Source organism: Juglans microcarpa x Juglans regia, chromosome 2S (genome assembly GCF_004785595.1).
Source record: "Juglans microcarpa x Juglans regia isolate MS1-56 chromosome 2S, Jm3101_v1.0, whole genome shotgun sequence".
Classification (NCBI taxonomy): Eukaryota; Viridiplantae; Streptophyta; class Magnoliopsida; order Fagales; family Juglandaceae; genus Juglans; species Juglans microcarpa x Juglans regia.
Window position 1 is genome coordinate 2,466,930 of NC_054597.1, and position 20,692 is coordinate 2,487,621.

A 20,692-nucleotide genomic window follows, 5' to 3' on the forward strand; every position below is an offset into this window, starting at 1 on the left:
CCCCTTATGCAGAATTATTTCTGAATATGCTTGAAGTGGAAGGTATACAAAGAGGGGCTTTCCACGTATGTTGTGAACATTCTCAACTTAAATGCATCATGTTATGGCCATACGCAAGCCGGAATAGAATGCAACACCAGCTATTTCGAACTATGTGCCAAAGATGAATTTAGCTATTTCAAACCGTAGGGCTTGTAGGCCAAGAGCCATGGCCTAAGTACGCCATATGAACTCAATACATTGATATTTCCAAAATACAAGTAAGCAGCAAGAGAGAGAGCATTTCATTGCATTGAACTCGATTGATGAGTGACAGTAATACACAGGAAAATTTTGACAAGAACGTCCAAATGTGGCGTTCGTTACTCGAGCAAAGGTAAATGCACCTCACAGGCCCAACTAAATCCTACTCCGACAGTTTCTCTATCTTACAAAAAGAAGAGGAAAATGAGTAAATCTGAATATAAATAACAACCCAACAGCTCAAGGAGCCAGATATAGGCTAAAGCAAGATATCCTAATCCCCAGGTAATGGCAGCTCAGTATCTTGATCTCATCTATCAACAGAGCACAGTCACAAGAAAATGATCATCTTGCTGCAATGTATATCTTGATTTTCTTGTATACAACTTAATAAGAGAACTCGTGACCTCGAAGTGAAATGTATTTCTTGACCCAGATGGCAATATCCTCGGCACATGCCTGAGCCTGTGGAGTCTTAAGAAGCATGTCAAGGGTCGCAAATTCATGAACTGCATCCTTGTACTCGAGAACGGGAGCATCTACATTTACCTTCCGAAGCTCCTCTGAGTAAGCAATGGCCCGATCTCTCATCCAATCAAGTTCTGCCACCACTGTCAACGTTGGAGGCATGAGCTTTAAAGGAGGCCCACGTCCTGGGATAAGAGGGTTAGCAGCTGGGTGGTCAAGATTAAACTCCTCCTCTGGTAAGAATAGTTTCCACGCAAGTATGCACATTGCCTTGTCATAGAAATAGGAATTTGCTAACTTTATCTCAGAATGCGTGGGGACACTTCCAATGAAGAATGGGTACATTAAAACCCGAGCCACTACTTTGACAGGATCAACAAGCCTGCCTGCCTCAACAGCTTTCCGAGCAACATAATCAGCGATGTTTGCACCACAGCTTACACCAAGGAGAACACATCTGCTTTCAATAAATGAAAATGGCTTAGAGATTTGATGAACGGCATTCAAGATCTTCTGAGAGGGTGGGTTTCTATATGATTACCTTTTATTTACATAATCAGCATTAGAAGTTAATTTTATGGATGCTACCTTATGTGGCTATACCTAAAGCTGGCAATATATCAGGTCTGCAGAATATCAAACAACCCGTATACCTGGGCTTTTGCCTATTCTTATGATCAATAAAATTTTGTTTACCGATAAAAAAAGAATATCAAACAAATCCTCCTTTTCCAGGGGCACAACTACTGAATCCACCTTGTCATTTGTATTAATTATACATCTCATTAATCGTCAGAGGGGTCCAAAACTACCAACAAGCCATGAGGAAGAAAGATTGAGCATATGGCACGTTATATCTTCAACAAAATAGAAGCAATCCAGAAATTCACCAGCTTAATCATTTGAAGTTACAAGACATGAGTACAAGAATCTAAATAATACCCAATCCTTTAAAATGGCCTTTCTTTAGTAGTTGCCAGATATTTTGTGCAAAGGCCTTGATATAGAATCCAAGTATGTTTTCGGAGTAGTATTCTACGCTTTTACCTTTTATGATTGACACAACAAAGCAATAATTTCAAGACAGCAAAAAAAAAAAATCATATATCTTAAAATGTTCAAGGGAAAAAGATCTCTTACATTATTAATATTTCTCTCAAGAACATTTCAAACAATTGGCCATCCAACCATCTAGTCAGCCCACAAGATGGAAAGCTAAATAAGTAATCCCACTACAGATATGCATAACTTATAATGCCCCAACTGCCACCATTGGCCCAAGTTGTCACATTAGCAACAAACCAAATAGTCTTGCATCAACCAATCCACACCAGAAATCAAGGAGCTCAGATATATCGCATTACAATTAGATACCAAACTAGTCCTTCAGAACAACCAATCTAGTCTTTGCAGAAACAATATCAGCATATGATATCCACAAGTAGTGCCTATGCCAGCAGGCTCAATTGCCAACAGAACAATTACAAATATCAAAGTTCAAGATGACCATCTTGAAACATGAGTAATTGGCAAGTGAATCCAACAAGCTCCAAAAAATATAATGAGGAGCCTCACAATCTAGTATATGAGGATATTGGAAAAACAAAAACAGAAAATTGTTATAACTTCGGACAGAAGCAAGCCAATAGGTTCTTCTGATTCAAAAGCCAAAGACGAATCATCCCTAAAGATTCCCACATCCCTCTCCTCCCAACTGCCCCAAATAAAAGCAAGAAAGCAATTGTTTTCACGGAGCTCGGCTTTCAACTCAATGACATTGTTAAGAGCAAGGGTGGTGTTCCATTGACTAACCCAAGAAAGTCCCAAGATATAAGAGAGGCAACAATAAATTTTTCATAAGCACAACTTATTGCATCTGAACAAGCAACCAAGTGTTCTCCTTTAATCTTTACAGTCATAGAATATGTCAAACAGAACGAGAAGGCATTACAAAAAAATAACCTTTGTATGATTCCTTCAACTAATGTTTAGACTAACTCCCATTGGTGCATGGTAGCCTGTGTCAGTGATAGACTAAAACAAAACAGCTAGCAAAACAGACCCAAATGAGACATCACCGCCAGGCACATCCTCGAGAACAATATCATAAACACTATCATAAAACTCATATTCAATTTGTATCACCTTTTTCTTGAATGATTAAATATCCTATTTTAAGCATGGGTAACGAAATTTCAATGATGTGGTTCATTCAACAAACCTATATGACAGTTACGACTTCTTTATCAATTTCACTCACATTCATTTAAAGTTTACACACCACTCCAAACCTGCAATTTACACGAGCAACACTTGTAAACTTCTTAACTTGTATATTCTACCACGCAGTAAAGATCGCATCTTGTACCGAATTAATTTCAATTGTCATAAGCAAACCACATCACAAATTCACCAATCATATTAATTTCTGAACAATGTCACACAGAAATGCAAGCATTCAAGAAAAGCACAATGAGATTGAAATTGATACCTCGATGGATCTGCGTGCGCTGCCAACCATGGCTCGACCATTGACGCCCCGAAAGTGTCCACAATCTGAGACTTCTTAAACTCACCGCCTCTGCCGCCGCCGGCACCACTGCCACGCGCATTCCCCATCGACTTACTACACTCAGCCAAATTTGCCTGCTTCCCCAGCCAATTCAATACCTTCAGTCCATCTTCAAACGCCGCCGGGTAGCGATTCTCAGGCGCAAGCCGGTAGCCCACCGCCACAACGATCACGTCGCAGAGTTTTGCGATTCGTCGGCAAAAAAAATCGTTGGCCACAGAGTCATTGCTCCCACTGACCCATCCGCCACCGTGAAATTGCAACATCACCGGCAGTTTTCGGCGACTCTCCGGCGACGGAGAGTACCCTCTGTAGACTCCTCCCACAGAACTCGACATCAAATTCAAACCGTCCGTGCCATCCGCGGGACCGTTGCAGCTATTCCTTCTAGAGTCTTCCTTAGGGTTGTTGGGGATGTTGGGAGGGCCGTAGCTGTTCCGGCGAGAATGATAGGGAGAATTGGAGGACTCAAGTGGGGGGAACTGGATCCGGAATCTGGATCGGAATCGGATCCGGGTGGTTTCGTTCTTGGGAGACGGGGTTTGGGTCTGGGAGGGTGGTGGTGGGGTTTGGAGTCTGTTTCGGGTGGGTATAAAGCGGAATCAGGGAGGAATATTCGTATTGAGAGGGAAGTGAAGGGGTCTATGTGGATGTCCTTAGTGGCGACACCGTCGGTGAAGAAAGGTTTGGCGGCGGCGACGGTCTCATCAGGACGGGAGGTTACACCGAAGGGGCTGGATTCGTCGGGCGGTGACTGGATCCGATTCTGCAACCGGTGCTTCAAGAGGAACTTGAAGAAGACGCTATAGAGCTTCACAGCTACGCTTGGCATTTCTAACAAAAACACGCTCTTTCTCTATCTCTGCGATTGTTCAGATACAAAATTCAAATCATGAATAAATTCATAGCCAATACAGAATTATGAAATATCGGTTCATCCTACCGTTCTCCAAGGGGGATCACATCACATGAGACGAGTTGTAATTAAAGATTGCTTGAACCTAGCAAGCACTTCAATGGCGGGGAGAGAGAGAGAGAGACAGAGAAACAGAGAGAGAGAGAGGCTTTCTTCTTTATAGGTGCGTGATGGGTTTGGCCATACATGCAACTTTACGCTGTAGTATTTGGCTTTTTAATTTATATATTTTTTTGGTTTTCCGTGATGTGTCGGGGGCTTCTTTTAATTGGCCTGAATCTTATATGGTGAATTTACGTGCAACCATACAATTCTCTGTTGAATAGAAGCGTAAGCCCACCCAACAGATTTTTATGTTTGGGTGACAAGTCTGCATTGGGACAATGACACTAAACCCCATTTCAAAAATGTGATCCCTTGATTCAGATCTTAACTACTTATTTATTATTAAAATGATGACATGTCTTATTTTGAAAAATATAAAAAATATTTATGCAGATCCTTTATATTTATTATTAAAATGATAACATTTTTATTGCAATTTTTAATTGTTTTTAATTAGCCATGTAGTAGTGTATTATGTATCAAAAATTTTATGTGCAGTCATTTTTACATACTTCATTAATGTAATTGGTTGCTTCACTTTTTTTAATATAAAATAATTATTTTAACCAATTAAATCAGTAGAGTGTGAAAAGAATACGTAAAAATTATTATATATAGTTAGAAAGAACGTCAGTTCTGACCATATTCTGCTAAATATATAGAATAAGGAAAATGAAATTGAGTTTATTGAATAATACCAACCATCCGTAGATTTTTCAATAACGTGAGTGGATTGGATCAAATTAGTCAGCGATGCAATCTAGAAGTTCATTAGCGGTCTTAGCTACCTCATCAATTAACGTTGTTGATACAAAGAAGAAAAATAATGGATTATGCGAAGAGAGGGAAGGAAAAAAGATTGAAAATGGGGGAAACCGATGGATGCTGTAATTCATATTAATGGCTACAAAACTCTTCATCTTTAAACAAATATTATGTCAAGCAATAGAACACTCGTAAAAAACACAAGAAGGTTTTGATGATACATAATAATAAATCAGAAGATGGAGCCCTACTTCCATTGAATCAAATTCACAAAAACAAAAATGTAGCTTATACAAGTCAAATTCGAACTAATCCTTATCCTTTCCCACCTACTTTGCAGGCTAAAGCTTCAATGCCAACGCGATTTGCAGCACCCATTTGCTTGCTTTGTCCATCCCAATTGAATATATACAATCCAGGCGTGTTAAACCAAAATGCAGCAACTCTGTACCCCCATGCAATGACATCCTTGACTTTGAGGGGTCAATCACCTGATAAATCAAACAATTCAGAATCAGAGCAACCAAGGAACTAGTAACATTTTTTTTTCCCATATGACTTAAATCGCAATGTCTGTACATAGTCAGCATACCAATTTAAGTTTCAAACCACTATAATCGACTGCAGAAATAACCCTCTAGCCAGAAGGTGCACGAGTGACTTTTTTGGAAGAGACGAGCACTGGTTCTTTGATGGAAGTTTTCATTGAAGCCATCTCTTCTAAGCGTTTCCAAGTGGCTTCACGTTTCGACTTAACTTCCTTATCTTGTGCCTCATCTTCCTGAAACTTGAGCAAGCACTCCTCAAAAAGCTCAGGGTCAGTATCTGAGAAAATTTTACGAACATTTAGTGTCAAGTTCTGTACGGCCAGGTTCCAGTGGTTTCTTGAATTTTTCTCCAACGCAGGGAAGATAATTGGCAGTATAATATTGCAGTTCTGTCTGATCAGGTTCTCAATGTGATCGTTGTTCCATAAGAACAAAGCCCTCTCTGCCACCTGCAAAAAGAGGATCAATTAAATGAGAAAGAGGATAGCACACAAACTTGAACATGAGTAGATTTAGTTAATAATTCCAATAAACCCAGAACATAAGAATATCTCAACATAGTTGTATGGACCTTATTAATTTGGTGCAATTGGATATTGGAAAACCACATAATAGTTTGGTATTGCTACATAAAACTGGTAGTTTTTATACAGAGCATCTAAATTAAACAGCCAAAATAATTTATTTTGTTTAAAAATGTCAGGAAATAAAAGGATGCCGACTTTTAAAGCCAGCCAAGATACCAGTACCATTGCCGCAATCCAGTTACAGCACCATACCGCCAACCAACACCATACCGCCGGTGGTTCCTTGTTGCAACTGCAACAATACTAGCATCTCACAACCCTAAGACTAGCCCCGTAATCACAGTCTAGTTACCGGGACCATTTCCACCAACCAACATCATCACTGCCACTTGTTGTTAACCACCCCCAGAATCCAGCAATGCCTTAGACTGGACTAATATGGTTATTTATACTACGTCCATACATGGACAAACCACTTTTACGGCAATAAAGAATTGAAATAATTACTGTGGATATCCACCTTAAGCATATTGCTCAATTCAATCACCCAATATCTGTGCTTCATCACTCTGCGTACACATGCAATGGGATATTGTAGAAATCCTCCCTCAATGAATATCTATCTATCTAGCAAACCTGAGTCTCAAAGCTTCATATTCAGATATGTGCCACATGTTCAAGAGTCGCCACTAAATGTGTTTTCCTTGATCAGTCAAACTCCTTGAACAATAATGAAATTTGAAAGCTAGGCTATAGCAACACAACTGTTCCAAAGTATTCTGAGATATTTCATTCCCAAACATCACTCAAACACAACAATTTCAAATTCAAATATTCAACTTTTTCATCTAATCATTACAAGTTTCCCAGATTCCTAAACAAAACACAAAAAACAATTCTACTTTTTCAAATTTCAAAACAAAAATAATATTCAAACAATTTTTTAACTTTATAATATTTTTATTCAACTTTTTCTCTCTCATTTCCCAAAACCCAATAAAACATCTTAATTCAAACTATTTCACTATTATTCACAGATATACTGAGATATTTAAGTATCCAAATGGTCCCTAAATCTCCCACAGATTTTTTTTAATAGCATTTTAGCCTAGAAGCATCCCACTGCTTTACCACCTCAGCTAAGGCCAGTAAAACCCCCAGAAACTCTCTACACACAAAAAAAAAAATCTATCAGGGCAATGAATGAGAGAGAGAGAGAGAGAGAGAGCCAAATAGCACAAGCATTTCCACCTCATCAAACTTCTCTATCAATTTCAAATGTAAATTTTATTTGGCAACTGCCTGGAGCCATCTTAAGCTTGAAGAGGGTATTGATATTTTTTTTTTTTTTGGGGGGGGGGGGGGGGGGGGGGGCGGCTAATGAAAATATATTACAACCCATTCTTTTTTTAATTCTTATTAGTCAATTATCAGTCTTAAACATTTGTATGACTTCTATGATTTGCTTAATCTATGATTGTCTACAAATTTCAGATTCGTATAATGACTATTAAATGATTTTTATACCAGTCTACCAATGCTAAGACTAACAAAAGTAGCATATGGACCAAATCCTTGCACTTAGTGCAGTTTGGGTTTGGAGCTTAAAAAGTGCTTTTAAAGGCCTACAAGCACTTTGGGGGGGGGGGGGGGGGCGGTAAATTTATAAAAAGTGCTTTAAGCACCTAAAAAAAAAAATGAAAATCCACTTTTTAAAAAAAGCACCAATGACTCATATTTTTTCTGATGCTTCGAGAAACAGCAAGCTATAGTTCGATATCTTGGAAGCTTCGATCTACTGGAGAGGCCAGTCACAGAAAGCAACAACTTCAGCACCAAAACAAGAAGACATTAACCTACCCGGTACAAATCCAAACCCTAGAGACTACCAAACCTACCGCCACCTTCCACCCACACTTGCCAGTGAGTGCCACCTCACCACCAGCACAGACAAGGCCGACAGGCCCAGGCAACTTCACTGAGGGCCATCCAGAGCCTGTCCTCCCTCCGGCGACCTGGACTTTTGCAAGGGTCTATTTCTGCTGTCTTTCAGAGTGCTCCGGTGGCCGTGCTCCTGACACAAAAAGTCTCGCCGACTTCAAGCGAGGCTAATAGGAGTACTCCAGCGTCGATCTACTAGTGTTTTCGTATATCCTAGAGGGCTACAGCAACCCCAACCGCCGCATCCCTCCATTCCCTATAGCCGGCGAGTGACACCTCAGTCATAGACAAGGCCGACGGGCCCTGACAACTTCGCTGAGGGCCGTTCGGAGTTGGTCCTTCCTCCGGTGAACTATATTTTTGCAAGGGAGTTTCCCGCAATCTCTGTTGACACATAAAGAGTCGCCGGATTCCGGCGAATCTACTTCAAGCACTTCAATGTGTCAATGGACAGCAACGCTGCCCATTATTCTTTCCTTATTCAACTCTTTCCTTATTTCTCTAGTTAATATTTAACAGATTGTAACTTCCATGTATAGGGCTAGAATTAGGTGCATAATGATTTATTTCCATGTATAGAATTGCTTTGTACAGATTATATAATATACAAAATCCTCAAGGCCAGGATTTTCGGCCATTCATACAGTGTTTCATCTTATTTTGACATGGTATCCAAAGCCGCATGAATTTTTTTTTCGTTTCATCTTGTCAGTTTCACTTTCTCGGTGTGTTCTGAGCTATTTTTTTTCGCTCGTGTGTTTTCTTCCTCTCCTCGGTTTCGTCTGTCGGCATCCTCTGGGTTGTTCTCGGTGAACCCAACGTCCGGGCTCCTTGTTTTTCGGTCTTTGTTTTCTGGGTTGGTGCTGTCAGCACTTTCTGTTCCTGGTGTGATAATTTCGGCAGCTTATGTTCACGTTTCAGCATCTCGGAATTTCTGGGCTGGGCATCTCGGCACTTGTTCATTCTCGGCATCTCAGATTCTCATATAGACGCAACTTGCTTCTGCGAATCTTTTTATTGGTCTGGTAATTTCGGCACTTTTATGTGGTAATTTTTTGGCAATTTTATTTGTCTTCGGCATCCTCTCGGCAATTCTCTGTGTTTCTCGACAAATTTTATTTTTTTTGTTGCTTTGCTTTGTGTCGGAATTTCTTTATTTGAGATGGACTCAGCACATGTGTGTGTCAAGTTTACGGGCACAAATTATTCTACTTGGGCATTTCAGTTTGAAAATTTTCTCAAGGGAAAAGATCTTTGGGGTCATATTGATGGTACAGATGTCGCCCAAACATCCACTCCTAACAAGTCCAAGGCTTCTCCTTCGTGGGCTTTTCTTGACGCTCGGATTATGTCTTGGCTTCTTGGCTCGATGGAGCCACATATTGTTACCAACTTGCGGGCTCATCGCTCCGCTCAATTCATGTGGAATTACTTAAAGAAGGTTTATCATCAAACTAATGATGCTCGTCGCTTTTAGTTGGAACATGCAATTGCCATGTTTCAACATGGTAGTCTTTCCATCCAAGACTACTACTCGGCATTCCTGACTCTTTGGCATGAATATACTGATTTGGTTACAGCGGATGTTCATGTTGCCGCTCTTTCGACTATTCAGATTCTTCACGAGACTAGCCGGCGTGATCAGTTTCTTATGAAACTACGCCCGGAATATGAATCTGTTCGCTCTTCTCTATTGAACAGATCACATGTTCCCTCTCTTGATATTTGTTTTGGTGAGTTACTTCGCGAAGAACAACGTCTTAACACTCAAGCTATTCTAGAGCAATCTCATGGCAGTTCTGGGACCACAATTGTGGCTTATGCTACCCAGGGATGAGGACCACCTATGAATTCTAAAAACTTGCAGTGTTTCTGCTGCAAGGAATATGGGCATATTGCTGCCAATTGTCCTAAGAAATAATGTTCTTATTGCAAGAAGAAGGGTCACATTATCAAAGAATGTCGTATCCGCCCCCAGAATCGTCAGGCCCAAGCATTTCAGACTTCTGTTATTGCTCCTCCAGCAGCAACTTCTGCAGCACATGGCTCTTCTTTAGGTGCTTCCTCTGTTTCTGCACCTCCTGCAGCAAATTACTGCACACCAGAAATAGTGCAACAGATGCTCATTTCGGCATTATCGACAATGGGGTTCCAAGGTAAAAATTCTACTAAACTCTGGTATGTGGACTCGGGGGCCTCTAATCACATGACGAACAACCCCACCGCTCTGTGTCATGTTCGGCCCTATGCTGGTCAATCTGCCATTCAGACTGCCAATGGCAGTTCTTTGCCAATAACTGCTGTCAGAGATGCCTCTTCTACGTTCACTGATGTGTTTCTTGCTCCTTAGCTTTCCACAAATCTTATTTCTATTGGTCAATTAGTTGATAACAATTGTGCTGTTAATTTTTTTGGTGATGGTTGTGTTGTGCAAGACCAGGTAACGGGAAAGCCAATCGCGAAGGGACCTAAAGTGGGGCGCTTGTTTCCACTATTTTTGCCTGTTCCAGCACTTTCTTCAGTTTCTTCTATTCAGTCTTTTGCTTGTAATAATGTTCCAACTCTTAGTATGGTATGGCATCGTCGTTTAGGCCATCCCAATACTCAGATCTTATCTCATGTATTGAACTCTGGTTTTCTTGGTAATAAAGAACGTCCTTCTTTATCTTTTGAGTGTGATTCTTTCAAACTTGGTAAAAGCAAAACTCTTCCCTTTCCTTTGCATGCTAGTAGAGCTTCTCACTGCTTTGATCTTATTCATAGTAATGTCTGGGGACCCTCCCCGGTTAGTTCACATGAAAAATTTAAATATTATGCGACTTTCATTGATGATCATAGCAGATTTACTTGGGCCTATTTTCTTCGCTCTAAATCTGAGGTTTTTCGTACTTTCACTGAGTTTTTAGCGTATGTTGACAATCAATTTTCTACTTCTATTAAGACATTATGCACAGATTCTAGTGGTGAATATTTGTCTACTGAGTTTCAGGCATTCTTGGCTTCCAAAGGTATTATTCATCAATGTTCATGTCCTGCTACTCCACAACAGAATGGAGTAGCCGAACGCAAAAATCGTCATCTCCTAGATGTGGTACATACTCTCTTGTTAGAATCATATGTTCCATCCATGTTCTGGGTCGAGGCTCTGAAAACTGCTACTCACTTGATTAATCGTTTACCTTCTCAAGTCTTACATATGGAGTCTCCCTACTTCCGCTTGTTTGCTAAGCAACCTAGTTATGATAATCTCCGTACCTTTGGTTGTGTATGTTTTGTTCATTTACCTCCTCATGAGCGACATAAATTATCTGCTCAATCTGTTAGATGTGCATTCTTGGGTTATAATGTGTCAAAAGGGATTTGTTTGCTATGATCCTACATTACATCGTACACGCATTTTTAGAAATGTTATTTTCTTTGAAAATCAACACGTCTTTGGTTGTGTATGTTTTGTTCATTTACCTCATCTTCTACTGTGGTACTTCCCTCTTTTGAGCAGCAGTTCTCAGATCTTCATCAAGTCAGCTCTCGCTTTAAACCAGGTATTGTGTATACAAGATGCTCCCGCCCACAGTCTCTTCCGGTGGCTCACCCGATATCTGGTCCTACCATGCTCCTGAATCAGCCAATTACAGTACCTCCAGTGCCTTTGGTACGTCGCTCTCCTCGAGTGTCGGTACCCCCGGATAGGTATGGGTTTACTTCTTCCAGTTCTGGCAATTCTATTTCAGCTCTTACTGTTGCATTGTCCAATTTTGATATTCTCACATCCTACTTACAAGCTGCCAAGCTTGACTGTTGGCGACAAACTATGCAGGAAGAAATTACCACTCTAGAGGCCAATCACACATGGGACATTGAGCTATGTCCTCCAACAATTGTTCCTCTGGGTTGCAAATGGGTTTATTCAGTCAAGGTTCGATCGGATGGCAGTTTGGATCGTTACAAAGCTCGGCTTGTTGCACTTGGAAATAATCAAGAATATGGTGTTAATTATGAAGAAACCTTTGCTCCTGTGGCTAAGATGACTACTGTTCATTCAATTCTAGCTCTTGCTACTTCCAATGATTGGCCACTACATCAGATGGATGTCAAGAATGTTTTTCTTCACGGGGATCTTAAAGAGTGTATTTATACGAAGCCACCCCCGGATTGTTTTCTTCTTCAACTTCACATGTGTGTAAGCTTCGTCGCTCCCTTTATGGTCTCAAACAAGTTCCGAGGGCCTGGTTTGATAAATTTTGAACCACTTTATTACAATTCTCATTCAAGCAGAGCAAGTATGACACTTCCTTGTTTCTTCGGAAATCAAACATGGGTATTGTTGTTCTTTTGGTTTATGTTGATGATATTGTGATTACTGGTTCCGATTCTATTTTACTTGGCCAGCTCAAGACTCATCTCTCTGAGTCCTTTCATATGAAAGACCTTGGGTCTCTCACATACTTTCTCGGGCTTGAGGTGCATCGTAGTTCATCTGGTATTTCTCTCAACCAAGATAAGTATGCTAGTGATCTGGTGGCTACAGCCAGCCTGCAGGAGGCCACCTCTGTTGACACTCCCATGGAATTGAATGTCAAGCTTCGCAAAGAAGAGGGTGACTTACTTGATGATCCCAGTTTATAACGGAAGTTGGTGGGTAGACTTGTCTATCTCACCATTACTAGACCTGACATTTCCTTTGCAGTACAGCAAGTCAGTCAGTTTCTTCAGACTTCTAGTCATCTTCATTTTGGCTGCTGTCTGTAGGATCATACGCTATGTTCAGGGCACTTCTACCCATGGCTTATTCTTTCCTTCAGGCACTTCTCCTCGTCTTATTGTTTATAGTGACGCTGATTGGTCCGGTTGCGCGGATACACGTCGTTCCATCAATGGTTGGTGTGTGTTATTAGGTGATGCATTGATCTCCTGGAAGAGTAAGAAGCAAGACAGAGTCTCTAAGTCATCTACCGAATCTAAGTATGGGCGATGTCTCTTGCTTGTTTTGAAATTATTTGGCTTCGAGGTTTGCTTGCTAAGCTAGATTTTTTTGAGACCGATCCTACACCTCTACATGCTGATAATACGAGTGCTATTTAGATCACGGCCAATCCTATCTATCATGAGCGCACGAAGCATATTGAAGTCGACTGTCACTCCATCCGTGAAGCATTTGAAGCTCGTGTTATCACTCTTCCACACGTTTCCACTGAACTACAAATTGCTGATATATTCACCAAAGCTCTTACTCGCCATCGACATTGCTTCTTAAGTAGCAAATTGATGCTTGTTGATCAACCTGCATCAATTTGAGGGGGCTGTCAATGGACAGCAACGCTGCCCATTATTCTTTCCTTATTCAACTCTTTCCTTATTTCTCTAGTTAATATTGGACAGATTGTAACTTCCATGTATAGGGCTAGAATTAGGCGCATAATGATTTATTTCCATTTATAGAATTGCTTTGTACAGATTATATAATATACAGAATCCTCAAGGCCAGGATTTTCGGCCATTCATACAGTGTTTCACCTTATTTTGACCCAGTGTCCAGATTAGCCTATCCCGTGAGCCCTATTAGCAGTTCATTTCGCAGATTTTTATCTGCCTCAAATCTGCCTCCCAAAGCTTTTTGCATAAATACTCGACAGAAGGAAGCCCTTCAGCTTGGGAAGCCCCTGCATCTGAAGTCGAAGGTTTGATACCATTATGGGTCAGCTGGTGCGCTTTTGGGTGAAATCAAAGGCTTTTGAGTTTTTGCCAGAAACATAGAGGTCTTCATTAAAAATTGTGGAGAGGAGCAGAAGGGTTTGGAGATTTGTAGTGATGGGTCGTAGTGGTATAGAATGGCTGATGGCTATGGTGGAAGCAGTATTACAGGCGGAGAGAAATTTGGATTTCACAAAACATTTTTTTTTTTTTGATAAGTAATAATATTATTTATATATATATATATATCAATAGGAGTAATCAAGTACACTGGACGTATACAAGAAAAACACCTAGCCCGTACAAGAAAGCCCCTAATGACCGAAAAGCCCATGAAAACCTACCCAAAATACACAAAGCCCAAATTGGAAAACTATCAATACACCTCCCCAACCCCATCCCCTAGATTCTGTGAAAATAATCACCTACCCGAACATCCCACTACAAGAACGTCTTCACAAAGCCCTCCCTTTAGCCTTCCCTCGACTTGAGCTAGCTCCCTTAGTATCGTAGTTGATTGCCAAAGAAAGATTCTTTAACTCCCTGTTTTTCTTAAACTTAGGCTTCGTTTGGATCATCAACTCATCATTACAACTTTTTCAAATTCCAACACAAAATATAATAAACAATTCAAATTTTTCAAATCCTAAAATAATAATAATATTAAAAAATAATATTCTAACAATATTTTATCATCTCAACTCACTTCAACATCCAAACGCAGTCTTAGATTTGGTTTCAAGCGTGTGGCTCACCTCGATTGCAGTGAGTAGTGCTTTAAATTGGTCTTCATATTCTCCATGTTCTCCATATGAAAGTCCCAGGATTTGTAGAAACCCATTATCTTTATTCAGAATCCAATCCGCTGTTGAACCCGTTATATCGTTAATCAGAGGAAGAGAAACCAGGGGAACGACATTATCCCTAGCCACAGTACCCAACTACACTCCCTTACTATAAACCTTCCCCCACACAAGGCACCAATAACAAATCGATAATTTCCTTCTCACCAAATGGTTGCTTGACAGGTATATGGTTGTTTTTCCCTCCATCTGTTACCATTACAGGTTCCTCCCCTCCATCAACATTTTGTGTATATGCTCCACCCATCAACGATCCTTGTCGTGCCACTTTGTCTAACCCTACTGCTTCCTCAAGAGGGGAAGCACTACCATTTGTTACCCCGTTTGCATCTTCTAAAAGAGGCTCAACTATTTCTTCCAAAATACTCGACACCTTGGAGGGACCCCAATCTTTAACTACAAATGAACCCTGGACAGAAGGACCAACTACATCTGTAACTGGTGCATGAGACCCTACAGCTCCCTCAGAAGGCATAGTGACACTGGCATGAACAAAGATGCCAGCGTCCAACAACTCTATCATTGACACACCCTTTGCCTGCACACTTTCTGGCACACTTGTACCTATGACTAGGTCCAGCCCCTTATCCACCTTAATCATTAGATCTCTCACAAAACACTTGCGCAAAGGAAACAGAGCATTCATGGTTCAACGATACTCCAACGAGCATGGAAGGTATCTAACTGTCACCGAATATGGTAGAGGCCGGCGGTGTGTTGTAGTCATTTCTAAAGGGTATGAAGGTCTGGGTTGAGAGAAGTTTGCTGCGGAATTACGCAGAGCTGCAGATATGTTTTGCTAATGGGTCAAGAAGGAAAACCATAAGAAGAATGAGAACATCAACTTGTAGATGAATCATAAAAGACCCAAGTACATCCACGGTAGCGGGGCGATCATATGCGGCAACTCTAAATACGGGTCATGCTTCAAGGGTTCAAAGTGAGAGGGGTATGCAAATCACGCCTCAGAACCAGCTTGTCGCGATACACAATTCTTTAAAGGAGATGGAAACCCAACTTGTCGAGTTGAATGCAGCGATAGCTTCTTGTCTACGAAAATAGACCTGCTTTCAGCAAGAGGCAACAAGGTTGTAGGAAACAAAACTAAGATAGGCCCGAATCCTTTTTAACTCAGATAAAGGAAAACGGAAAATCGGATTCGGCCCTATCCCTAAAACCAGATCCAGGAGAGTATGGTGGGTCAAAAGGAAATCTGGGTTATTATTATTTATAAGGTTCCAATGGAGCTCCAATTGTATCATTGACTAGTCCTTTTGGACTATAGGTCATGTGGTTTAGGCCTTCCATTGGGCGTTACATAGATACTGTGTCAGGGGATAATGTTGCTCCCATGGTCTCTCTTCCTCCAATAGTGGATTGGATTTTACCTAAAGTTAACGAGATTCAGCAGTTTGTGAGAATTTCACATGGAGGATGTGAATACCAATTTAAAAAACTAATCACTGCGATTGAGGCATGAAACCAAATAAAGTTTCAAGAAAAGCAGAGAGTTAGAGCATATTTCTTGGGCAATCAACTACAACGTTAAGGGTTGTAGTTCAACTAAAGGGAGGGCATTGTGAAGACGGAAAACAAGGGGTTGGGGTTGGGGTTGGGTTTTCGGGTAGAGTTTTAGGCCTGGTTTGGATTCACAACCCATCTCAATTCATCTCACTACTATTCACTATTATTCATCAACTTTAACTCACAAATCTCACTACTATTAATAACTCATCTCAACTCATCTTCAAATCCAAACGAGGCATTAGTTCTATGGGAAACAAGGGGTTGGGATTGGGCTTGGTGTATTTTGGGTTGTTTTTTACGGACTTTTTGGGTCATTAGGAGCTTTCTAATATGGGCAAGTGTTTTCTTGTATACATTCAGTGTAGTTGGTTACTATTTATTTATATAATATTTTTACTTATAAAAAAAAAACACCATATTGAAGCTTTTGTTGAAAAGCTCCTACTAATGCCACATTTGAAAAAAAAAAAAACATCGCAACTAACTTGAAAAGTGCTTTAGGTGCATGTTTACCAAACAATAAATTACTTTTTAATAGTAGAACTTTTTAGTAAAGCTCTACAATTAAAAGCACTACAATCCCAACAGGCACTTAAAATGACAATGCCAGCTTAAAGACTTGTTACATAACGTCCACTATAGAAGCATGTGGTCAGTTCAGAAATTTAGAACAGGAAAGAGTTACTAACAAATAGAAACTGAAGGAATTGGTAAAAAACCTACCTGAAAATGGGAACTGCTCAAGCAACGACCAACTTGGCGGAACAGGGGTACCATACAGCGCTGGAACTCAGCAGGCTGAGTTGCTTCTAAAACTTCCTCCAGCTCACCTAAGAACATGACCTCCTTAGAACTATTTGTAATTGGCCAATACTTTAGTAGACCCCGTATAATAGTATCAGCAAGCTTGCAGTCTTTCTCCACAAATTGAGTTATGCAGTACGATAACTGCTGGTGGTACATTGGTATGCATTTTGGTTTATGAAGAGGAATAAGAGCTCGAACAAGAAAGAGCTTGTGCTCTTCTTTCAGTGGCAGAGCAAACCCATTGATTATACTACCCAGAATCTCCAGCAGCTCTGCAATCCCATTATGCTTCTCAGTCTCAAAAATAAAACGAAAGAAGATGTGGTTGATTGATTTCCTGATGAATGGTCGGTGAACCATAAATTTCCCATAAATACGGTGCAGAACTGTTTTCAAGTAATCTCTCTCTCTGGGGTCCTCCGAATCAAAAAGATCTAACAGCCTGAGAACAAATGAGTGATCAACATACCGCTTGGCCAACTTCGCATCCGTCTCAGGTGAAGACACAAACCTCAAAAGGAATTCATAAACACCTTGCAAGTGAGGCCATGCAGGGTCCATTGACGGTTCCTCCTCTTCCAAATCAAATGCTTCCAAGACTTTATTCTCACGGGGTGGAGAAGTGAGAGTTCTAAACAAATTTATGGATACCATCTTTACCATCTCTTGCATAACTGTTTCAGAGAACTTCCCATTCGCAGCAGCAACATAGTCCACAAGTTCAACCAATGTCTGTCGCTTGATGTCCTTTTCTTTAAGGTCCTTCGTTGGATCAGAAAAGTCAAACAGAACACAGCATAAGTTGAGCTTTCTAATAAACAAGTTCTGCTTCTCAGTATTCGGAACATCTTTAAAACCAGGCAAAGCCTCATACGGGGAACCTGCCAAATTCCCATTCGGCTTTAAATTCACAGCTTGCATAAGCTTACCGCCATGATTAAATCCTATATTTGACGAATCAAATCCTGAGAAAGATGTAACGCCTGGGTTCGCATAAAGATTACTTGCTGAATCACTGCTTCTGGAACTGGTAGAAGCATTTGAAGATGAGGTAGAGATTCCCCCTCCTTCACGATGTTCGGCTGACTTAGAGGACTTGCGTGGAAGCTTATTAAGTAACTGTTTGATCATAACTTATGTTGGAAAATTTAAAAAAGCCTCCCTCTTGCAGTTTAAGAACCCAATATGGAAAAATAGAAGCTCCCTTCTGCAGTTGGAGAACCTAATACTTGTCGAAAACTATCCAAAGCAAAACACAGCATCAATTATAGAGAGAACAGACCAATCTCGATCGAGCAATATATTAAACCAAATTCAAGCCGGAGCTAGCACTCCGCATGTCCATTGAAGAGATGATCAGCCTCATAAGTTTGTCAATCTTTTTCTTGATTTTGAAAATGGTCCAACCGAAACGAGGGAAATCTGGAATACAAACATCAAACCCACTTTACGCGATAATAAATTAATGCTACAGAGACATCCCAAGCTTAGAATCACACGGCGTACACAAATTCCCAATTCTAATAAACTAATTACAACAAAAACACTAGCTAGATTTCCTCATTTCAATAAAGTGAAATGGGATATTTTCCCTGGTTACACCGAGAGAAATGTGACCTTTGGAATTATAATGAAAAACCCAGATGAAGAAAACCAATTTAAACCAAGCAAACAATAAAAATGAACAAGTCATGCGATTAATCCTCAGAAACTCTGACTTCTCTGATCAACCAACTTAAAAGGGAAAGCGATAATGAATATTCACCTCTTTTCCTCTCCCTCTCTTTTCTTCAGCTTTCCCAAGATGTGCATGCTATTCAAATCGATCGATTAGAATTGAGATCTGGGTATGATCTAGAAAACCCAGATAGCATTCTTCATTAAAAAGTAACCTTAAAAAAGAGAAGACAAATTACGAAAAACATTAAATTCGGAGTTGTAAACGCAAAAATGAGAACCAGAAAAGAGAAAGAAATCGGATCAAAAAAAGAAAAAGAAAAAAAGGGGGAAGAAAACCACAATAATCTAAAGAGGATTGTTCCTCCATACTCACAGAGAAAGTACAGCTACTCCTTTCAGAGGGTGAGAGAGAGATAGAATCCAGAAAAAATAGAAAAAGTGGTCTTAAAGAACAGAAATCTCTGGCTGTTGTTGTTGGTGGCGTTGTATTTTTGTTATAGCCAAAATTATTGCTGTTGATATTTCCTTTTTCTATCGTCTTTCTCACTTTTTCCTCTCAACTTTCTCGGCAATATCTTACCCATCAAGACCGTCCTTAATCGTGTTCTCTTTTTTAACTTTCTCTAGGATCAGATACCTTATGTGACTAAAACAACCCCCAATAACTTCCTACAGGAGCGCCACTGGAGCGAAGGAAAAAAGGTTAAAACCGTACTTACAATTTAACAAAAAAAAAAAAAAAATAGAAACTACCCACGCGCCACTCTAGTGGGCGTGGGTTTTGTCAATCCATTGTCACTGCTAGGTTACAGAGTACGAAATTCCACTTCAGACTTCAAAGACCTCTCTACCCTACAAAGCACGCGCCAAGAGTCTGAGACTTTAGAAGTAATTACCACAAAATTATAAATTTTACGAATTTGGGGACAAGGGGGTTGGTTTTGAATAGATTTTTAACTTGCAAGTATGATTAGAGCCTTGAATTCTAATCAACGATCATTATTCTTCGTGTTATATCCTATCTGAATATAAGGAATTATGATTCTATTATGATTCGAATATTTTAATTTTATTGAAATTTGGGCATTTTAAAAAAGAATTTATTATTTTTAGCAAACTAACAATGAGATTTTACAAACATTTTTCATTTAAATTGTCAGAATTCCTATGGGTTGAGATAATTTAATTATAGCGATACAAATTTATAACAATTAATTTGTTTGAATAGTAAGATGAGATAAGATATTTTTAGATGAGTTTGAGTTCAATAAAATATTATTAGAATATTATTTTCTAATATTATTAATATTTTAAAATTTGAAAAAGTTAAATTATTTATTATATTTTATGTGTAAATTTTAAAAAGTTATAATAATAAAATAAGATGATTTCTCTATCCAAACAAACCCTTTGATAAAATTGTAAAGAAAAAAATTTTGATATAATCAAGTGATATCGAGATGACAATATGACAATATATATACACATCATCTCTGTGTGTGTGTGTATATATATATATATATATATATATATATATATATATATAAAGTCTTAATAATCCGAGAGAAATAAAACACAGCCACGCACTGTAATGACAAAGTATGGAACCGAGGACAGGACAAAAGCAGATGTTTGACAGTCTTGTCTGAAATCACAGATCAAAATCGAATTTACGAGAATTTGGAGCCATATATGTATATATCCTGGATATGAGGGACAGCCTGCACCTAAGAATCATCGTTCCGACCAAAAATAATAATAATAATAATAATAATTACCAAGTTGTTGAGAAGACCACGTCAGGAGCACATCCAAGACCGTGCCAGCCATAGAGGGAGGAGTTTCAAAGTCAATCCCCCCCCAATTCAGAACTCTTGATCGAGAAATATGGAAATATATATATATATAATTTCCTTTTTGTTGCATTATATTTGTTGTCAGAATCTCTATTTTTATATTTCTCTTTTTAATTTAAATAAATGTTGCTTTGCATAAAAATAAAAAAATTCATAACACCCGTATGCTACGCCAAAGCGTCA

At 39.5% G+C, this 20,692-nt stretch overlaps 2 protein-coding genes across 4 annotated transcripts; both read right to left on the reverse strand.

Annotated features, from left to right (window-relative positions):
- Positions 1–261: 261 nt before the first annotated feature.
- LOC121253158 (probable carboxylesterase 11) lies at positions 262–4,395 on the reverse strand. Its single transcript, XM_041153099.1, is given in 4 exon segments — positions 262–1,168; positions 3,203–3,753; positions 3,756–4,145; positions 4,227–4,395. Coding segments are annotated over 3 exon segments (1,449 nt in total). The 5' UTR covers positions 4,116–4,145; positions 4,227–4,395; the 3' UTR covers positions 262–630.
- A 775-nt stretch (positions 4,396–5,170) lies between these two features.
- Positions 5,171–19,254, reverse strand: LOC121253156 (serine/threonine protein phosphatase 2A 57 kDa regulatory subunit B' theta isoform-like). 3 transcript variants are annotated; one of them, XM_041153096.1, is made up of 5 exons: positions 19,027–19,254; positions 18,739–18,827; positions 16,890–18,395; positions 5,662–6,066; positions 5,171–5,560 (listed from the first exon to the last, which is right to left on the reverse strand). In XM_041153096.1, the coding sequence occupies exons 3-4, from the start codon at positions 18,102–18,104 to the stop codon at positions 5,707–5,709; spliced, it is 1,575 nt and encodes a 524-aa protein (XP_041009030.1). In that variant the 5' UTR covers positions 18,105–18,395; positions 18,739–18,827; positions 19,027–19,254; the 3' UTR covers positions 5,171–5,560; positions 5,662–5,706. The 3 variants fall into 3 exon arrangements, with proteins under 3 accessions (XP_041009030.1, XP_041009031.1, XP_041009032.1); XM_041153097.1 differs by having other exon boundaries at positions 18,739–18,865; XM_041153098.1 differs by having other exon boundaries at positions 18,739–18,865; positions 18,990–19,254.
- Between the last annotated feature and the right edge of the window lie 1,438 nt (positions 19,255–20,692).